Raw genomic sequence first — 19741 nt, 5'->3', positions numbered from 1 at the left:
TTTATATATAGGCTTATGCACCATTATATCAACACATAGGAATTAGATGTTGACAAATATTGGATTTTGCTGATACCGATAATAAGGTGTTGGAAGAAAGCGATAACTGATTAATCGACTGCTAGTTTTTAAAATCAATATATTGAATGTGTTAAAAAAAATCATACTTTGAATGAAATCCCACATAAATGTTTATTGATTTTGTAACCAAAATACCAATAATAACTAGAAAAAAAAACAAAAACAAGATTTGTTGCCTAACGAGAGACATTTAACTAAAAACAAGGCTGAAATACACCGGGGACTCGTATTTTAAAATGTCTATGCTCCTTTCTACTCAAACAAACAGATAATTATTACATTCATCTACAGTGTATTAGTATATAAACATTATAAAGTAAACATGGTCACTATGAACTGTTGTGTAACATCCGAGGTTGTTACCCCTCCCACCAACCACCAGAGGGAGCCCTCTCCCGAATACTAACTCTGTACCGTTTCTTCATTGGTTACTTCCTGTCTGAACTATATAAATACCATGCTGTTTCCACTGTCACATTGTGAAGTATTGCCAGCTTACTCTGCTTTACCAAGTGTTTCTCCATTGCCATTACTGATTGTTTATTTGTTATGACCTTTGCCTGATTCCTGGATTTTCTGCTTTTTGGATACCCCTTTGTTTTGTTTGCCTTGTTGGACTGTCTTTTTGGTTTATCGGATTATACCGCCTGCATAATGACAATCTCTATTTGCCTGCCGATTTGGATTGTTTGCTTGTGTTCTAATAAACTTTCAGCACATGGATCCTAACACCATCTCCATGGCCAGTTCATTACATGTTGTTATATGGCAATAATTGAAGATTTTTCCAAAAAAATCTCCTTTTTGTGGAAATAAAAAATAAAAATAATAATTGCATGTGGGTTTCGAGTGCTACGCATGACAGAAATTTCACTTTGGGTGAACTATTCCTTTAAGAGGTGCAAAAGTAATGTCCTGTGAACATTAGTTCAGGAAAGAATTGTTCCTTGACCCAGATCCTTCTAAACAAGAAATTCCCATTTGATGGGAGAAGTAACAAAACAAGACAATGCCTAAAAACCTAGGGCTCAAAATTAAAGACACCTTTGCCACTTTATGACTTCTAGAGATGAGAATCCAAACGTCAGCGCACCACAGGCAGCACCATTAGAGACATTTTCCATGGAGAACTCAAAAAGATGCTCATTTGGATGTTTCGTTTTCATTTTCCCCTTTGAAATGTCAGCTCGGCTTTCATGAAAGGAAAAGGGGGGATACTCTGCGAGATTTCAAAGGAGCACAACTTTTTAGCAGCGCCTTTTGTGTTTGTCTCAAATGAGAACAGGAGGAAAGAGGGACAAGACCCGAGTACAAGCGAGATGCAAATAAAGTGCCATTCGCTCCAGCTATAGTTTACAGATAAAAAGTGAGCCATAAAATGGAGGCAAAAGATGAAGAATCACATGGGATCGCAGTGACAGCACGTTCTCCCATATGAAATATCGTTGGAGCACCCTGGGACGAGCACCATGTTTATGAGAAAAAGGACTGTAAATGGATTGACAGCATGTGCTCACAGTTACTGACAGATCTAAATATTACTACTATAGTAGATTGGGATTTGGGATAAAAGTATGGAAAAGAAAAGTTAAACTGCAAATAACTGTGCAAAAATTGTGAACGTTAAAGGAATAGTTCAACCAAAAATGAAAATTATTTTATTATTTAGACTTTCCTTACCATGTTAAAAAAGTGGTTAATTACTCTGAGCTGTCAAGCTCCAAAAATAACACCATAAAACCACAAAGTCTTTTGAAACCATGCAATCACTTATGATATATGGCGACTATACCGATAGTGGATTTTGCAGATACCGATAACTGAGATGATGGAAAAGGCAGATAACTGATTAATGGACAGATAGTTTTTCAAAATCAATTTATTGAATGTTAAAAGATTTTCTTAGTCTTTTCTTACTATGACGGGCACAAACATAAAGGCAGCAAGAGTCCAGAATGAATAAAATCCCAGATGCAGTTTACTGTTCAACAAAAATCCTTATAATACCCAGAAGAAAAAAAAAAAATAAGATTTGGTGCATGCTGTAGGACTTTAACTATAAACAAGCCCAAAACACACAAGGGGCTCTTATTTTGAAATGACAGAGATTTGGCTCCATTACAATGCTTTATAATTAAGTATTTACCAAATTAAGCTTGTTATAGCCTATATATCCACCAGATGAGTGGTTTTGTGTATATATTTCACCAGATTATTTTTGATGAGGAATAAGGTTTATTATTATTCACACGATATGAAGTTTGAGACACAATGTATGTGCTGACAGTGCATGTCTCTATGAAGTTGCATTGTTCTTTGCATGTCCTCGCTTCAATTTGAAACACTTGATTATCTAATCAAAATAACAATATATTCAATGAAGTGAGTATACAAATATGGATGAATACAGTCAATGATGAAAGATTAAGATACAGCAAATCCCCATATGATTGTTTTTATTTCACCTCTGGAGGCCACTTTAATACTGTAGAATCAAGCCATTGTAACACCCTGTCTACACCAGGCGCACCCATTGATGCATTGCAAGGCTTGAGGCAAATGTTCTAAACCATTTATTTGTGTTGTTTGCAGGAGTAGCGCCAGCGCATGCAGTGCAAAATGGAATGGGACACCCATTTATTGTCTGCCTGACGCGCCGCAACGGACACTTCCAGTGTAGACAGCATGACTGATTAAAATGGATCTTATTGCTTTTTGACGCGACACGACGCGATGCACGCGTCCGACGTAGACAGGTGTAACTGTAGAATCCTCCAGCATTGGCCACTGAGGGACAAGGAAGAATAAAAAAAAATACCAAATTTCTGCAACTATCGGCTTATTTTTGCCGATAACCAATAGATCCAAAAAGCAACTATCAGCACCGTTTAATCGGTAAAACCGATATATCGGTCTACCTCTAGCGACTATGTCAATAAAATCAAACCCCATTGGTTCTTGCACGTTTTGAATCCAAACATCATGACGTCATGGCAGAAGAAACAACTTTTACTGTGGTTTTATAATTAGTATTTTTTATTTTGGAGCTTGACAGCCTGGAGTAACTATTCAATTACATGGCAAAAAATGACGCTGGAGGCCATTTTATTACATTTTGCTTTTGTGTCATGAAAGAATGAAAGTAATAAAGGTTTGTAACAACATGAGGGTGAGTAAATGATGACAAAATTAGTATTTATGCATATCTATTCCATTAATGGTGAAATCGAAATGATACAAGACCGAGCGCATTAATAAAAACTTTCTTCCAAAAACATCATAGCTATAGCTGACAATCACTTACATGCCATCAAAGGGGTTTGCCTCAGGGATGACATGGGTACTGTCTCTGCCCACCAGGAAGCGGACACGCTGGTAGAAGGACTGCAGGGTGCTCTGGCTTAAAGAGATCTGGGTTTCCTGGATGATGTCCAGCGGATCAGGGGAGCCCACACACAGAGATGTGGTGTGACATGAAGCCTGCAGGCAGCAATCTGGGTCCATGCAGTCTATCAACCCATCTGTGGAAAGAAAGTCAGAAAATGGACCAGATTCTTGTCAGAAAATGACTTAAAAAATGGATGCTATATCATGAGCCATATTTTATATGTCATTCCTTTTGCTGTAAACTGCTTTAAATGTATGGTGGTAGCAGGTTTTAAATGTTTCTACCACCTGGTGGACCTGGTTGCAGCCTGGTGGACCATTCTTGGTCATGTTGAACTGGCTGACCACAAAGTGGGGCACCTTGCATATATCAGGGTCCAAGGTGGTCTACCAGCTCAACTTAAACAACTTACAGGCACAACAGAGCCCAACAGTTCCCACCCACTTTTTCAGCAGTCTTTGTTCCAGAATTATATTCCCCCATTTATTTCCATTACATAGAATCCTTGATAATATAATTCTAAGACATGAACCAAACAAACCGGCGTCCGAGATCAATCACAACATTAAAAACTTTAAATTGGAAAAAATAATTTTTTGACAAAAGACAAAGGTACAAGACTGTGTACTTAACGTCTTCAATGAGGGAATGAGCTACAATTCTATGAAGCATCACAAAGGACGTAATTGAATGGAAAACAATGGAAAAATATACATTTATTGATTTAATTTAGCTTGTTATAAGTAGAGAAACAATATATTTTAAGTTTATGGCAACAAATTCAGATGTAATGTATACAAATATATAAGTAGTTTGAGAGTGTAGGAGACCCACTCGATTGCATCTTTTGCAGTGCATCAAAGAAGAGGGTGGTCGCTACAGAGCTCTATTGGTGTGATTTGTTTGCCACGATTCTCTTTTTGGTGGATCCTTTCCCTTCAGGATTGGGTAGTGTAGTTATTCACCACAAATTTTGCTATTAAATGTGATTTTCTTTTAATTAAGTTGAAATAACGCGGACTGATGGCTTTCACAGAAGCATACACCATCAATTAACAACCTAAGTGCTCATGGTTGGACTGTTTTTAAACATTTATAAGTTATCTTTAAAATGTATTTCCCCTATGGAAAAAAAAGAATGAGATTTTTACAGTAGGTTTTCAACCAAAATGATCCTCTTACAGTCGTGCCGCAGTAAAACTTTAAAATCTCACATGTGAGACTCGTCCATCAAATCACTACCAGGAGGCACAGAGGGACACTTTTGGCACCATAGTTTAGTGTTAAAAAAGTTCTTATGGTTAACATTGTTAAAAAATTATTTGTATTGTATTTTTTCACATTTTGATGTGTAGTAGGTGATCTATCAATGCAAAATTTAAGTCAGAATTAAAGTTATAGCTTAGGCTACTTAGCTCATGAATTTACTATTGGCATATAGAAAAAAAATATATCGAATGTCAGCCTTATTCAATAAATAAAACTGTTGCTTCATAGTTATTTTAATTAACTTTGAAAATTGCGATTTGTTATTCAAATATTTTACAATATTTAATTTGATTGATTTAATTCTGTTCTCTTTTTCTTTCATTTTTATCAGCATGAAAATATAACACATGACACAATGATATACATATAAATTAATTAATTTACATTTGATAATCATGTTAAGAAAAAGAAAATATAGGCTAGCCTATCGGCACATTAAAAGAAAGCAGATGTTTAGAGTCTTGACAGTTTTTGGAAGTTACAACAGTTTGAATATGCTGTCTCATAACGTCTGTACATACGAAATGTGAATGAATAAATGGAAACAAATAAGCCCCCGATGCATGGGTGTCCTCGTGAATGCTGAATGTTGCAGGAAAGTGTTTATCATGCATCTCCATTGCAACGTCCAACCAGCAAATCAATGTTGTGGTGATGTTCTTGCATTTGTTTCTTGCATTTCTTCTTCACTTTAATGGCGGTTGGCAAAACAAGCTTATCTTGCATTACTGCCACAAACTGAATGGTCGCCCATTAGCGCTTTAGAGCTGCTAATGACTAATCCCTTGTGGTGATACTAAACCTGTTCTGGTTGAGTACCTACTGTACTTCAGGAACCAGATTGTTGCGCTCTATATAGTAAGGGTTAAACAGGGTTTGGGTTATGGGTCTCATGAGCCAGTCAGGCATAAAGCAGGGTGCCTCCCTCCAATGGGCACCTTTGTCCAGAAAGAAATGACCTACAATGTCCTATAAACCATCTTGACCAGGTTTGACCTGGTTTTCCATAGCATAGATGCCTGCCTGCATGCTCATTTCATCCATGTTAACGTGACTCCTTTGGATCTGTATCTTTAAACGAGACGATAAAGATTTCATCATCCCAAAATGAACTCGGGAAAACCTACAGCTGGATCCTGAACACTTCTAAGCAATAACTGACTCTGTTGGACAGCTTGCTCTGCCCTGCAGCTGCAGAACTGTGGCAAGTCAGAGTCAGTGCAAGATATGTCTGGCTACTCACTTCCTTCATGTTTTTTTCCTCATCTCCACACCTCCACTGGCAGTTCAGCCTCTCCCTCCTATAATTCGACTGAAATAATTCAGGACTCCGGGCCACGCTGAGAGAAACCCTTTAATGTAGTTAAGTGGGTCATCTCTTATTCTCTACACTCTCTTGCTCTCTCTCTCTCTCGCTATTCCTCTCCATCTCTACTTTCAGGAAACTCTCAGACCAGATGGGCCAGATTACAAAAATAACACCTCTCCTGGCAGAAGTTTCAGTGCTGTTTGTTTCAGCTGTTGCAACCAACTCGCTGCTGCACTGCTAGCATATGTACGATTTGTGATTCTGCAGTTGGAGCTACAGATTTTTATAGATTTTTGGATCCCAAAACAACCATTTTTCACTGTATTCATGTCTGTCCCTCAAAGTGAATAGTTAGGACAGTTGTGCCTTACCAAAAAAAAAAAAAAAAAAAAAAAAAAAACACCAATAGGCCTTTGTTGCTGCATAAAATGCTCTACTGAGTCATGGTGAAATGTAGAGTTTGAAGGCTACATCAGGAGTTGGTTGTGTGATCTAACCCGCAGAGTGGCTATCGTCGGTTCAGAAGCTTGGCAGGAGGTCGGTTTCGAAGCTGATTCTTGCTGGGATATGGAGGCTAGGTGATGTGGACATTGTACGTCTCTCTGTAAGCATGGGGAAACTGAAGTCTCTGATTTTGACTAGAAGCGCAGCTCATCCTTCTAGCGGCTCTTTGTATCCACAGGGCAGGTCTGATCATGTCCGCAGCTATTTAAAGATTTACCTGCTTTTTGCTTGATGTGGGTGCTTAAGGCAAACTCTAGACCTGATGTGTTCCCAGTAATAAACTGACAAAAGCACACCATCACAAACAACTCCAGTAGGGGCCTTATAAAATGAAATAGGAGGAGAGAAGAGAAGAGACGAGAAGAGAGGAGACGAAACATGAAGAAACGAGGAGAGAAGAGAAAAGGCGAGACAAGAGAAAAGAAGAGACGAGAATAGGATGGGACACAAGACAAGAATCTCAAATTTATCCAAAATAAATGTGAAGACAGTGTGCTGTTTGCGTTGTACCTCCATCATTGTCCTTGCCGTCACTGCAGGCCGTCTCCATTGATGTGTCGCAGCCTGCTCCCCGCCAGCCCAGCTGACAAACACAGTACCAGCCATTATTACCCAGCGTGCATCTGCCATTGCCACTGCACAGACCAGGGCAGCCTTCTGTGCAAACAGAAGCAAAGCAAACATATTAGAGGAGGCAGTTTTCAACCAAAACAAACACACACACACACACACACACACACAGTTTTCTATACAAGATGTGTGGTTTCTATTTTGAAGACTGCTTGTCAAATTAAATAAAAAGTCAAAATGAAGGATTGTGGGTCAAAAGAGTGCATTGGTAATAATGGTGATAACTTTAAGTGATTAACTGATACACCTTTTTAAGCCCTTATATCCCATAGAGGCAAACTCATACTGCAGAGTTCTACCAGATCAATCCATTGTCATTAGTGTTTTACAATAGATGCAGAACTCAGCACAGCTCTGCAGAGAGAGAGAGAGAGAGAGAGAGAGAGAGAGAGAGAGAGAGAGAGAGAGAGAGAGAGAGAGAGAGAGATTGGCAAGACAATGAGGAATAATGTAATTCTTGAGAAATATTTCATTATCATGTTTGTGATTTCTTTCAACATTTTTATCACTTGCAATTCAGAAAATCTTAATCTTTCTTAGGAAATACCACAAAACCCCTAACTCTATATAGAGTACACATATCTTAGGGACCGTTCACACAGAACACATTTTACAGACGTCTTTGACATGCCCCCCTGCCCACCCTCCAAGACCTGTTTGTCTCCAGAGTGAAGAAACGTGTAGGTAGAATCACTCTGGACCCCACACACCCTGTCCACTCCCTTTCTGAACTGTTGCCCTCTGGCCGGCGCTACAGAGCACTGAGTGCCAGGACATTCAGGCACAAGAACAGTTTTTACCCTCAGGCCATTTTCCTCATGAAAAATTAAACTACCTCAGGACTCCCCCATAGTGCAATAATGTAAATACATATCTCATGTACATATGTAAATGCACATATTTAATTCAATAACTGTACATACACCTACCTTGAACATATATTACCACTTGCACATGTATATATGCCATTCTATGTTATATGTCCTTTTTTTTTTCTTGTATGTCTAGTTATACTCTTACCTTGTTTTATATTCTGTGTCTCACTGTAATGTTCTGTGTGCACTTGTTTCTCCTAACACCAAATAAATTCCTTGTGTACGTGAGCACACTTGGCAATAAAGCTCATTCTGATACTGATTCTGACATTGCGGTGGTTCTCATTGTTTTTTTCACATCTCATGCATGTTTTTGTTTAATGCAAGAACGTGTTCTGTTAAAACGGCCAATTAAATGTGTACTCAACGTTTTCTCAGCTCAAGGCACAACGCAAAGGCCATATTCTGTTTTCTTCCAATAATGTGAATGTTATGACATATTTGAGGACACGATTTCATAGGGGTGCGATTTGAGTGGGGAGGTTAACGTTGACAGGATGTAGATAGCACAGGTGGCAGATAGTCATACAAACACGGTACGGGGGAAGGGGGTGGGGGTCAGCTCGATATGACAGCATAAAATGTCTGTCATTGTCTTGTTTCCTCCACCCCTCCCTGTCACTTATCAGCTACCTGTCCGATTCTATTTCCCGAGATGAAAACAGGGACGAAAGGCAAGAAATCCTGTGCCATCGGATGTAAAATCCTGAAATGCTTTTCACAAAGCAAGAACATCATTCCCCAAGATGTCTGAGCTGACCTATTTTGTTAGCAACAGTCAGCAGAGTCACTGCTCGAACATCGTAAAGGCTGAAAGAAGGGAGAGAGAAAGAGAGAGATTGAAAGAGAGAGTGGGAGGTTTTTATACAGAAAGAAAGGTGGTGAATGCCTGATAAGAAGGAAATGCGTGATGCTTCTAACAGCCATGATTATTTCTAAAGGTGGCTCAGTGCAGAATGGCATGGGGTGTTTTTAATCCAGGCTTTTCGCATCATGACGCTTTACTTAATGTTCCAGAGTGGCTGGGCTTCAACAGCTGATATATGTAGCACATTTAGCACCATCTGACACGAGAAGAAACAAATAGGACTTAAGCTAGTCTTTATCTACATGTTGAAGCCATCAAAAAGCCATTAAAATGACTATTGTCATTTTAATATGGCTTAGATCAGCAAATAATTCTTTAGAAATAAGACTGAACTGTGAGTTAGAGCTGTGGTATTGTGTTAGTGCACGTGCCTTGAAACTCTGGTCCTCATGTAGGTAACGTAAGATCATGTGCTTGATGTGGACTTGCAGTCGTGGTAGGGTGTCCCACATGCAGTTTACTGACTCAGAGTGGCAAGTTTGCCAAGCCTGCACTGGTGGGGAATTCACGTCGAACTAATACCCAATAGTTCATGCGATATTATAGGCTATTCACAAAAGACACACAAAAAGTTTGCCCCCAGCACCATTTTGTGATTCCATCAAGTATAATGCAGTGCTCAAAGTTAAAAAATGTCAACCAGTGATTACTTGGAAATTTGCCTAGTCTGCAAAGTTTATTTTTTCAATGACAGGTCCGACGTCCACCAAAGACATGTTTTTACCACACTAATGATATTTACAACCTGTCCAACTTTATTAAGAGATACTGAATATCTCATATTCATAAATATTTACCTTTGTTTCCGAACATCCAGACCTCAGTTCCTGAACTAATTTAAATTCACAATGAATTAATGTATTAAAGCAATTGGCAGGACTTTCCAGACACTTTCTTGCTTGGCAAACTCGAAAAAGGCCCCCCATGGCACTTTCTGCAATGCTTGTCATGTGGAAGACAAAGTGGCACTTGGCACTGGACTTGAGTGGAGCACTGATGCCCTGAAGCTTTATGTCATCAAAGCATGGACTTAGGAGGACTGCATTTGGGACAGGGCTTTCGAATACAGATTGAAACAATTCATGATCCCATTTCCTTCTCTTCTTCCCATTATCTCCTGTCCTCTCTCCCCTTTTGCATCCATTCAAATCGTCAAAAAAAAATTAAGACTAAGGTCTTACCACAAAACAAAATGCTGCACACCATATCACAGTATCCAGCTGACCTTACATTGATGTAAGGACAACCATTTTGTGCTATAAGGCAGACTGTGGCAGTCATATATTTTGCTGAAAAGCAAAGGGTAAGCTTGACCAGTTGACTGCTTGTTACTCCTGAAATACCCAAACAGACAAACAGCTGCACTGTAGCTGTCTATAGTGGCGAGACGTTTGAATGGTCTGTTCTGAATGCTTATTAAATAAAAATATGTGCTCTGCTGGCAGCAGTTCAGCTTAATTGGCAGCCCTTTCAGAGAGAGGCCCCTGCGGCGCATACACACACATCTGGATGAAACCGCAACGGAGGGCCACAAATGGCCTCACATGACCTCACAGCTCACGCAAGCCATGCAGCCGCTTTGTACAGGGAAAAAGGCAGTGAAAGAAGGGGTGCACTCACACAGTGGGGAACCTGAGATTAAAAAGAGAAAGTCAAAGAAAGAGAATGAGCAGGTAGGGGGTGTGGGTGGCTCGGGGCCCCGGCGTCACCGGTGCATGGCATGCTTTAATTAGAAAGGCTGCCGCTTCAGCACCTCTCCAAACCTCCACCCCTCCTCCCGAACAAACTCCGCTCTGCTACACAGCTGGACTGAGAATCCATTACCCATGCTGCTGGTTGGCAAGGTCTGTGACCAGTCGCCAGCACAACGGCCCCACGATCCAGGGGGCCCTTCGCACCCCTTGTGAGTTTCACGGTAGGGTAACGGTACTTAAGGAGGCGCCCTGGTTCTTGTGCCGCCCACTCTATGGTTGTGAAGGTATTAAGTGGCGAGGTGACATATTGGCATACTGGATGTGATGTAACTGTGGCGTGATTTAGCAAAGACTATGCCGACGAGGTGCAAAGCATGGGATGTATGAAAATATGAGTGCTGCTCTAAGGATGTACTTTTTGATGGATCCCTAAGCGAGGAAAAAACACAAATGAGATCTTTTCGACTGTGCTCAGATTTGCAAAATACCACAGTCTGCATTCAGAAGTGAGAGATTTCAATATGACATCAATCACACAGTCTTCTGACAACTCGTAATAATTTGTACACAAATTTCTTGTATGAAAAGGAATGACCTTTGTACCCACCAATCAACAAACAGAATTTCAAATCGATACAAAACAGGCATCAAATTTATGGTATCCTTAAACACTTTATTTTAACAATGGAAACATCAGTGAACACATTTGGTCAATAATCAATAATTAATATAAATAATCTGGAATGTGCTTCCCTAGTCTCATTTGAAACCCCAATGTTTCTTTTTTATGTTGTACAATAAAAAAAAAGAAAAAGAAAAAAAATCATATTAAAATTATGATTAGGTTAAGGTTGGGTAAGTGGTAAGACTTTATTGTTAGGTTTCAGTTTGGGTTAGGGATTACATAAGAAAAATCATAATAACATTCCTCGTTGGTTCATTTGTTTCTCTGTACTGTAAGGGAGTAAAAGTCGTATGTTTTTGTATAAGGCATTTGCACAAGGTATAATTATGACTTGCCATGAGATCAGGTTGGAACTCAAGCACTTTTCACCAATTTCTCCCAAGCCCAAAATATCTAAGCCATGCCATCACAGTAGTTTTGTAACTCTACAGTCTTACTGTATGTCACAATTGACTAATGTGTCTATTTGTATTTCTCAGAAGTGATAAAAAAAAAAAAAAAAAATTGAAACAGAGTTGATACTTAAATAAAACATAACTGAGATCTCCACTAAGTCTCCTGAGCTGTGAAAGAGCAACCTCTGAGCAATACAATTTTGCTCTGGGATGGGCTGATGGGAAAAACATGGAAGACAGACTGTGACAGAGGAAGAAAAAATAGGGAAGAAGGAGTGCCATACCTTTCACTACCTTATCCAGATATTGAGCTTTAGGGGGAGATAAAAGACAAGGACATATAAGGGAGGTATTGAACAGCGCTGCTTCCATGACAAGACACAGACAGCAAGAAGCATGGACTGGTTGTTTGAGCCTTCTACATTTACTAAAACACAGAGGGACTGTACGAGCAATAGCAAGGACAACATCATGCAATACAAGCAACGTATCACATCACAGGATGGATGAGAGTTAAAGGTATGGTGTGACAGGGGAGAAAGAAAACGAGATGAAAAGAAGTAGATGTAGAGAGAAGTCTCTGTTTATTACCTTATGTACTACAGGAGTAGTATTTCTGGCAACATTTTCTATGAAGTCTGTATATATAATGCATTATAAAGGAGGCTTTCTTAATACATAAAGTAAATAGGTGGGTTTCCATCCAACTATTTTTATGTGCATTTTGAAATTGCGCATAATAAATCCTGAATGGGAACACTTGATATGCGAATAAACTTTCTAAATTTGCTTAAAATTGAATGCGCTAGGAGGAGATGGATTTTCTAGAGTTCTGCATTAGTTAAAATGTGCATTAAGGTGATGGAAATGGTTTATTCGCAAAATGATGATGTGTTTTGACCATTCGTGTATGTGTTATGAGTGTGCGATAGCTTGATGTGACTAGCCCACTGAAAGGTCCGACCTTGGCACACAATTCTTTGAACATAGTGCTTGTCATTCGAAAGTGTTTAACCCACAGCTGGTCGATAAAGTGGGTCCTCACAAATCGCCAGAACAGTTTTGAGAGCTGGCGTGTGGGCATCACAGCTATTTCAGCCCACATTATATCAGATATTACACTTATTCTGCGGTGTCTCGTGGATGCATTTAATAAAATGAGATACTTGCTCCAATCTTGCAAATAAAACTGTCCACAAAGCAGGGAGAGGTCATTCAGCTGTTCCATCATGATGAGGCGGCTCCCTCATGATAATGCGCATTACGTAGTGGATGGAAACGTACAATAATTCGTATTTTCTTAAGTCAAATTTTTTTCTGAAACATTTTGGATGGAAACCCAGCAATTCATAATGCCTTATAAAAGTAATTGTAAGCCATTATATTTTTGGTAAATAATTCTACAAATAATAATTTGCATGTAATGTAATATAATATAATGTATTACAACAAATGATCAACTTGATAGGTTATAACTTATAACTAAAAAATATAATTTTTTAGTTATAATTAAAATCATATAAAATATAGAAACAGCAATGACATCAAATATAGTACCTGTATAGTACCTAGCACAAATCACCCATAGCATAGCAACTCCCCTTTATTCACTTAAGAAAATAACTTTTTAATAGAAATTAGCATCTTTAATATTTTAATTATGTATTAAATGTTTAACAAAAGAAATAAGGCGTACATGGCTGCGCTTCATTGTAAATACTTATTAAATGTACTGTGAAAAAAACATGTATAGGTACGTATTATAATGCACTGCAGTATGTGCTGTATTTAACTGTAGTGCCCTCTTATGAAAAGACACAACTAGTGTATTATAAGGCTTTATGAATGAATTATAATGCATTCAAAATATTTTTATAATGCATTACACATAAATATATAGTTTTTGTAAAGTGTTACCAGTATTATTTTTTTTAAAACATGGCAATAAAAATTGCATAAGTATTTTGTTATTAGTTATTATATGTTTCATCTGTGTATAATATGTTAGACTGTGGCCGATGGAAAGGCCATGATCCAATCCAAACATCACCTGTCAAAAATTCTGTACATTACCTCATGAACCGCCATACTAACCACCTTTAACGTTTCATGCTTTATGAGAATGTTTTGTCCCAGCTGTTGGGATACAGTGAGTAGTGCATGTATGAAGGACATCAATAATGCATCAAGAAAATACTGCAGACACAGATAGTGCTCTCGGCCCTGGTAAAATCTAACAGCACTCTCTGAATCATACGTTTCTGGAACTGGAAAGTTCATTGGATACAAATAGAACCAGTATTCTTCGCTTTGTTCTCCTCTGGTGTTTGTGAAGAGCCATTAGCCACTGTAGAGTCTTTTCTTTTTTTAGGGCAGTTGACTGATAAACACAGAGGCTAAATCAAATGTTACAGCTGGAAAACAATACAAGAGGACTGCTTGAGGGCTTTCAACAGAGCAGCGATTTTGCTGGTGTTTTTTTCCGCAAGGATAGAGAGGGTGAAACTGAGAATGAATAGAATGGAACATGTAACGTCATGGTTACTTGTGTAACCTCCGTTCCCTGATGGAGGGAATGAGACGTTGTGTCGATGTAGTGACATTAGGGGTCACACTTGGGAGCCCGAGACACCTCTGGTCTTTGATAAAAGGCCAATGAAAATTAGCGAGTGGTATTTGCATGCCACTCCCCCGGACATACGGGTATAAAAGGAGCTGGTATGCAACCACTCATTCAGGTTTTATGCTGAGGAGCCGATATAAGGTCTGGCCATTTCAGCGGGTAGTTCAGCGTTGTGGCAGGAGGGACACAACGTCTCGTTCCCTCCATCAGGGAACGGAGGTTACACAAGTAACCATGACGTTCCCTATCTGTCACTGTATCTGTCTGTAGTGACACTAGGAGTCCCTATACGAAACGCCACAACTGGCTGAACTGTGTTACGTGAACTGGCGGTGTGTGGTGGGCAGACTACTGTGTGCCTCATAGCCAGCACACCAGGTCGACACGTAACCTCCCCCAACATAGTTATGAGTGTCGAACGGCCCTTTGGGGACAAGTTGACTACCCGAAAGATACAGACAAGCTTAACCCAGTCGTGGCCTCTTTTCCCCTTCTCTTTTTCCACTCCCTAAAAAAGAAGGGGGATTATCCAACTGGGCCGCCAGGTCTAGTCGGGGGGTGTCCCTCCCAAGGGGAAGACACTGCGGAGACCACACCTCGCCCAAAGAGAGGGGGGGATATTTAAGTGGAAGAATATGTCACATGGTCTTTCCGACCATGTGGAGAGTCTTCAAGGTAGATCCTACCCAATGGGGGAGGAGTTACTACGAATATGGAGACTGGGGCAGAGGGGCTCTGCCCAAGGAAGACGCAGTTTGCCAACAGGGAAACGCATTAGTGGAAGATATATATCGCATGGGGTTAGCCTTACAGGGAACTGCCACATGCGGAGCACCTACCCCAGAACAGGGCTCTTAGTTAGCACGTGTACTGGGTCAGCAGTGAGTCTCTCCGAAAACTCGACTGCCACAGGGCTCGGAGGAAGTCAACCAGGGAACAAAACTTGTGAACACTACTGGGAATTAATGGCACACATCTTCAGCTCAAAAGTAGGTGGAAGGCGCTATGTGCAAGCGATACACCCAGCTGGCTATCCCAGGCTTAACCGCTTGTATTGCATGCCACTACCTGGGATGAAATCGGTTCCACCCGGAGGTTGTAGAACCTTGCAAAGGTGTTGGGTGTTGCCCAGCCTGCTGCTCTGCAAATGTCTGTTAGAGAGGCACCCCTGGCCAGGGCCCAGGAGGCCGCTACACCCCTGGTAGACTGGGCTCGTAGCCCTACCTGGGGTGGCATGTGTCGGGGGTGATAGGCCATAGTTATGGCATCAATGAGCCAGTGGGTGATCCTCTGCTTGGAGACAGCGCTTCCTTTCCGCTGTGCACCAGAGCAGACAAAGAGCTGCTCAGAGATCCAAAAGCTTTGCGTGCGATCCAAATAGATGCGTAAAGCGTGCACTGGACACAGCAATGACAGGGCTGGGTCTGCCTCCTCCTGGGGCAGCGCTTGCAGGTTCACCACCTGGTCCCTAAAAGGGGTCGTGGGAACCTTGGGCACATAGCCCGGTTGGGGTCTCAGGATCACGTAAGAGTAGCCCGGACCGAACTCCAGGCACGTTTCGCTGACAGAGGACGCTTGCAGGTCTCCTACCCTCTTGAAGGAAGTGAGCGCAGTCAGGAGGGCAGTCTTCAAGGAGAGTGCCTTAAGCTCGGCTGACTGCAAAGGCTCAAAGGGGGCTCTCTGTAGACCCTGAAGAACTACAGAGAGGTCTGATGAGGGAACGAGGCGTGGTCTGGGGGGATTCAGCCTCCTGGCACCTCTTAGGAAACTGATGATCAGGTCGTGCTTCCCTAAGGACTTACCATCGACTGTGTCCTGGTGTGCTGCTATGGCAACAACGTACACCTTCAAGGTGGAAGGGGACAGCCTTCCTTCCAACCTCTCCTGCAGGAAGGAAAGCACTGATCCGACTGTGCATCTCTGGGGGTCTTAGTGAACAGACGCCACTTAAAGGCATACAGGCGCCTCGTAGAGGGGGCCCTAGCCTGAGTGATCGTGTCTACCACTGCAGAGGTCTGGTCGCGGGTGCCAGATGGTGCCCCGTCCCTGAGAAAGAAGGTCCTTCCTCAGGGGAATTCGCCGGGGGGGGGGGGGTTTGTCGCGAGGAGCGTGAGGTCCGAGAACCATGTCTTGGTGGGCCAGTAGGGTGCTACCAGGATGACCTGCTCCTCGTCCTCCCTGACCTTGCACAGAGTCTGTGCAAGTAGGCTCACTGGGGGAAACACATATTTGCGCATGCCAGGGGGCCAGCTGTGTGCCAGCATATTTATGCCGAGGGGGGCCTCGGTCAGGACGTACCAGAGCAGGCAGTGGGGAGGATTCTTAGGAGGCGAACAGGTGCACCTGTGCCCATCCGAATCTACTTCAAATCAGCTGGACCACCTGAGGGTGGAGTCTCCACTCTCCCCTGAGGGTAACCTGTCATGACAGTGTGTCCGCTGTAGTGTTGAGGTCGCCCGGGATGTGAGTGGCTCACAGCGACTTGAAGTGCTGCTGACTCCAGAGGAGGAGACAGCGGGCGAGTTGTGACATACAACGAGAGCGCAGACCGCCTTGGCGGTTGACATATGCTACCGTTGCCGTGTTATCTGTCTGAACTAACATGTACTTGCCCTGAATCAATGGCCGAAACCTCCACAGGGCGAGCAGAATTGCCAACAACTCGAGGCAGTTGATGTGCCAATGCAGTCGCGGGCCCGTCCACAAGCCGGCGGCTGCGTGCCCATTGGAAACAGCACCCCAGCCTGTTTTGGAGGCGTCCGTCATGACCACGACGCACCTGGAGACCAGTTCTAGGGGAACACCTGCCCATAGAAATGAGAGGTCAGTCCAAGGGCTGAAAAGACTGTGACAGACCGGCGTGATGACCATGCAATGTGTCCCGCGGCGCCATGCCCATCTCGGGACTCGAGTCTGAAGCCAGTGCTGAAGCGGTCTCATATGCTTCAACCTGAGTGGGGTGGCCACCACTGAGGATGCCATATGCCCCAGGAGCCTCTGAAAAAGTTTCCAACTCCAAACTCCAAAATTCCAACTCCAAAGTTCCAAGAGTCCAACTCCAAACTGAGAAAAGAGATGCTCTGAACCGGGAGGAGCTTGCTCTTTTCCCAGTTGACCTGAAGCCCTAGTCGGCTGAGGTGTGAGAGCACCAAGTCCCTGTGTGCGCACAACATGTCCCGAGAGTGAGCTAAGATTAGCCAGTTGTCGAGATAGTTGAGAATGCGAATGCCCACCTCCCTTAGCGGGGCAAGGGCTGCCTCTATGACCTTCGTGAAGATGCGAGGAGACAGGGACAGGCCAAAAGGGAGGACCTTGTACTGATATGCCTGACCCTCGAATGCAAACCGCAGGAAGGGTCTGTGTCGAGGAAGGATCGAGACATGGATGTACGCATCCTTCAGGTCTACCGCCGCGAACCAATCTTGATGCTGGATGCATCTTGAACGGGAGTCTGTGTAAAGCCCGGTTCAGTACTCGCAGGTCCAAGTTTGGCCGCAACCCACCGCCTTTTTTTGGTACGAAGTAGGGGCTGTAAAACCCCTTCTTCATCTCGGCCGGAGGGACAGGTTCTATCGCGCCCTTCCGTAGGAGGGTAGCGATCTCCATGCAAGGTAGCAGCGTTTTCGTCCTTCACCAAGGTGAAGTGGACACCGCTGAACCTGGGCAGACGCCTGGCGAACTGAATCACGTAGCCAAGTCGGACGGTCCGGACCAGCCATCGCAATGGATTTGAAAGCACAAGCCACGCGTCCAAGTTCCACGCAAGGGGGACCAAAGGGACAACGTCGTCGGACATACCGGCATGTGGGGCCTCGCGGCAGGTTGGAGCTCGAGGGGCCACACCATGTCGTGGCCATGTTGAGTCTAAGGACATTGAAGCACTTACCTGGCTTCTTGTGACCATCCCCAGAACAGCCTGGGATGGGGGAGGAAGTGGCCTGTCCTCATGACCCGTGGAGACTGTCACATCGGGGGCAGATTTGTGCCACAGCTGGGCGCTCAGGGGCAGGAGACTGCCGCTGGAGCGCCAAACCTGCCAAATAGAGTGGTGGATGGTGGTCGTGATGACGGCTGTGCACACCGGATACGTGACCCAGGGAACAAGGAAACCGCTCTTGCTGAACTCTTGAGTACTGCAGCCACTTGGGCATGCAGCGCAATTAAATGCAAAGGTAACAAAAATATGGAGAGGTATGCTTACCAGCTCCAGAGCAGTGGGTTTCGTCGTCCCTGGGTCGCCCGTCTCAAGGGTGCTTTGAAGCCTTTCACGGGTTCTGGGCAGCCGCGAGACGGGTGGCGTCTGCTTCCTGCAGTGGGCTCCACGCCGGGGCCGGGCCAAAGGGGTGGGCTGCGGCAGAGCCGGTGCAGTCACCGCAGCGGGACTCCCTTGGCAATGAGTAAACGGGGTGCGGGATCTTGAGCCGCGCCAGGGCAGGATATGCTGGATAGCCTCCATCTACTGCTCCACCGTCGAGAACTGCTGGGCAAAGTCCTTGACGGTGTTGCCGAATAGGCCAGCCTGGGAGATGGGTGCAGCAAGGAATCGTGTCCTGTCGGCCTCACCCATCTCGACCAGGTTGAGCCAAAGGTGGCGCTCCTGGACAACTAATGTGGACATTGTCCGCCCGAGAGACCGCGCCGTGACCTCCGTCGCTCGGAGAGCGAGGTCGGTCACCGAGCGCAGTTCCTGCATCAATCCTGGGGCGGAACTACCCTCGTGCAGTTCCTTTAGCGCCTTGGCGGACTTGCAGGAGAGCCATGGGTGCAAGGCGGAGGCGGCTTGTCCAGCAGCACCGTAGGCCTTGGCCAACAGAGACGATGTAAACCTACAGGCCTTGGACGGGTGCTTTGGGCACCCATGCCAGGTGGCGGCGCTCTGCGGGAATAGGTGCACCGCGAGCGCCTTTATCCACCGGGGGATTGCCGAATAGCCCTGGCCACCCCACCATCGAGGGTAGTGGGGGCGGGGAAGCTGAAAAGATCGGGACCGGGCAGTAAAAAGTGCCTCCCACGATCTTGTCAGCTCTTCATGCACTTCCGGGAAAAAAGGAATGGGGGCGGGGTGTGGCTTTGAACGGCGGCACGAGCCCAGGAACCAATCATCGAGCCACGAGGGTTCAGGGAAGAGCGGAGGGTTCCACTCTAGCGGACACTCGCGGCTGCCCGGGAAAGCATGTCGTCATCTCCGCGTCAGCCTGTGACTGGGCAATCGTCCCCGAAGGGAGGAGCCCAGCTGAGGCTTCCGCGTCCGACTGGACGAGCCTGCTCTCCGATGCTGCGCTCGAGAGCTCATCACTTTTGCGGGCTCCGAATAAGAGGTTGAACTCGCCGTGAGACAAGCCTGCGGACTCATCCGGAAGCCCGATCGGGGCAGACGAGCGTTCTGGGGAATGGGAGGTCCGCGGGGGGATACCCGGCAG

General features: G+C 43.9%; 1 protein-coding gene across 6 annotated transcripts in view; it reads right to left on the bottom strand.

Moving 5' to 3' along the window:
• LOC127430127 (teneurin-4-like) overlaps positions 1–19741 on the bottom strand; it is a 443558-nt gene that overhangs the window by 114839 nt on the left and 308978 nt on the right. For 4 of the 6 annotated variants that reach the window (XM_051679634.1, XM_051679635.1, XM_051679636.1 and 1 more), the window contains exons 13-15: positions 11983–12009; positions 7062–7208; positions 3386–3602 (exon numbers count right to left, since the gene is read on the bottom strand). In XM_051679634.1, coding sequence (XP_051535594.1) covers positions 3386–3602; positions 7062–7208; positions 11983–12009 — 391 coding nt within the window. The remainder of the gene's footprint in view (positions 1–3385; positions 3603–7061; positions 7209–11982; positions 12010–19741) is intronic. The other 2 variants (XM_051679637.1, XM_051679638.1) reach the window with 1 other exon arrangement.

The sequence above is a fragment of the Myxocyprinus asiaticus genome, chromosome 39 (assembly GCF_019703515.2).
Source record: "Myxocyprinus asiaticus isolate MX2 ecotype Aquarium Trade chromosome 39, UBuf_Myxa_2, whole genome shotgun sequence".
In the NCBI taxonomy this organism is placed as follows: Eukaryota; Metazoa; Chordata; class Actinopteri; order Cypriniformes; family Catostomidae; genus Myxocyprinus; species Myxocyprinus asiaticus.
The sequence above is the reverse complement of the archived record's forward strand: the minus strand, read 5'-3'. Positions and strand labels throughout refer to the sequence as shown.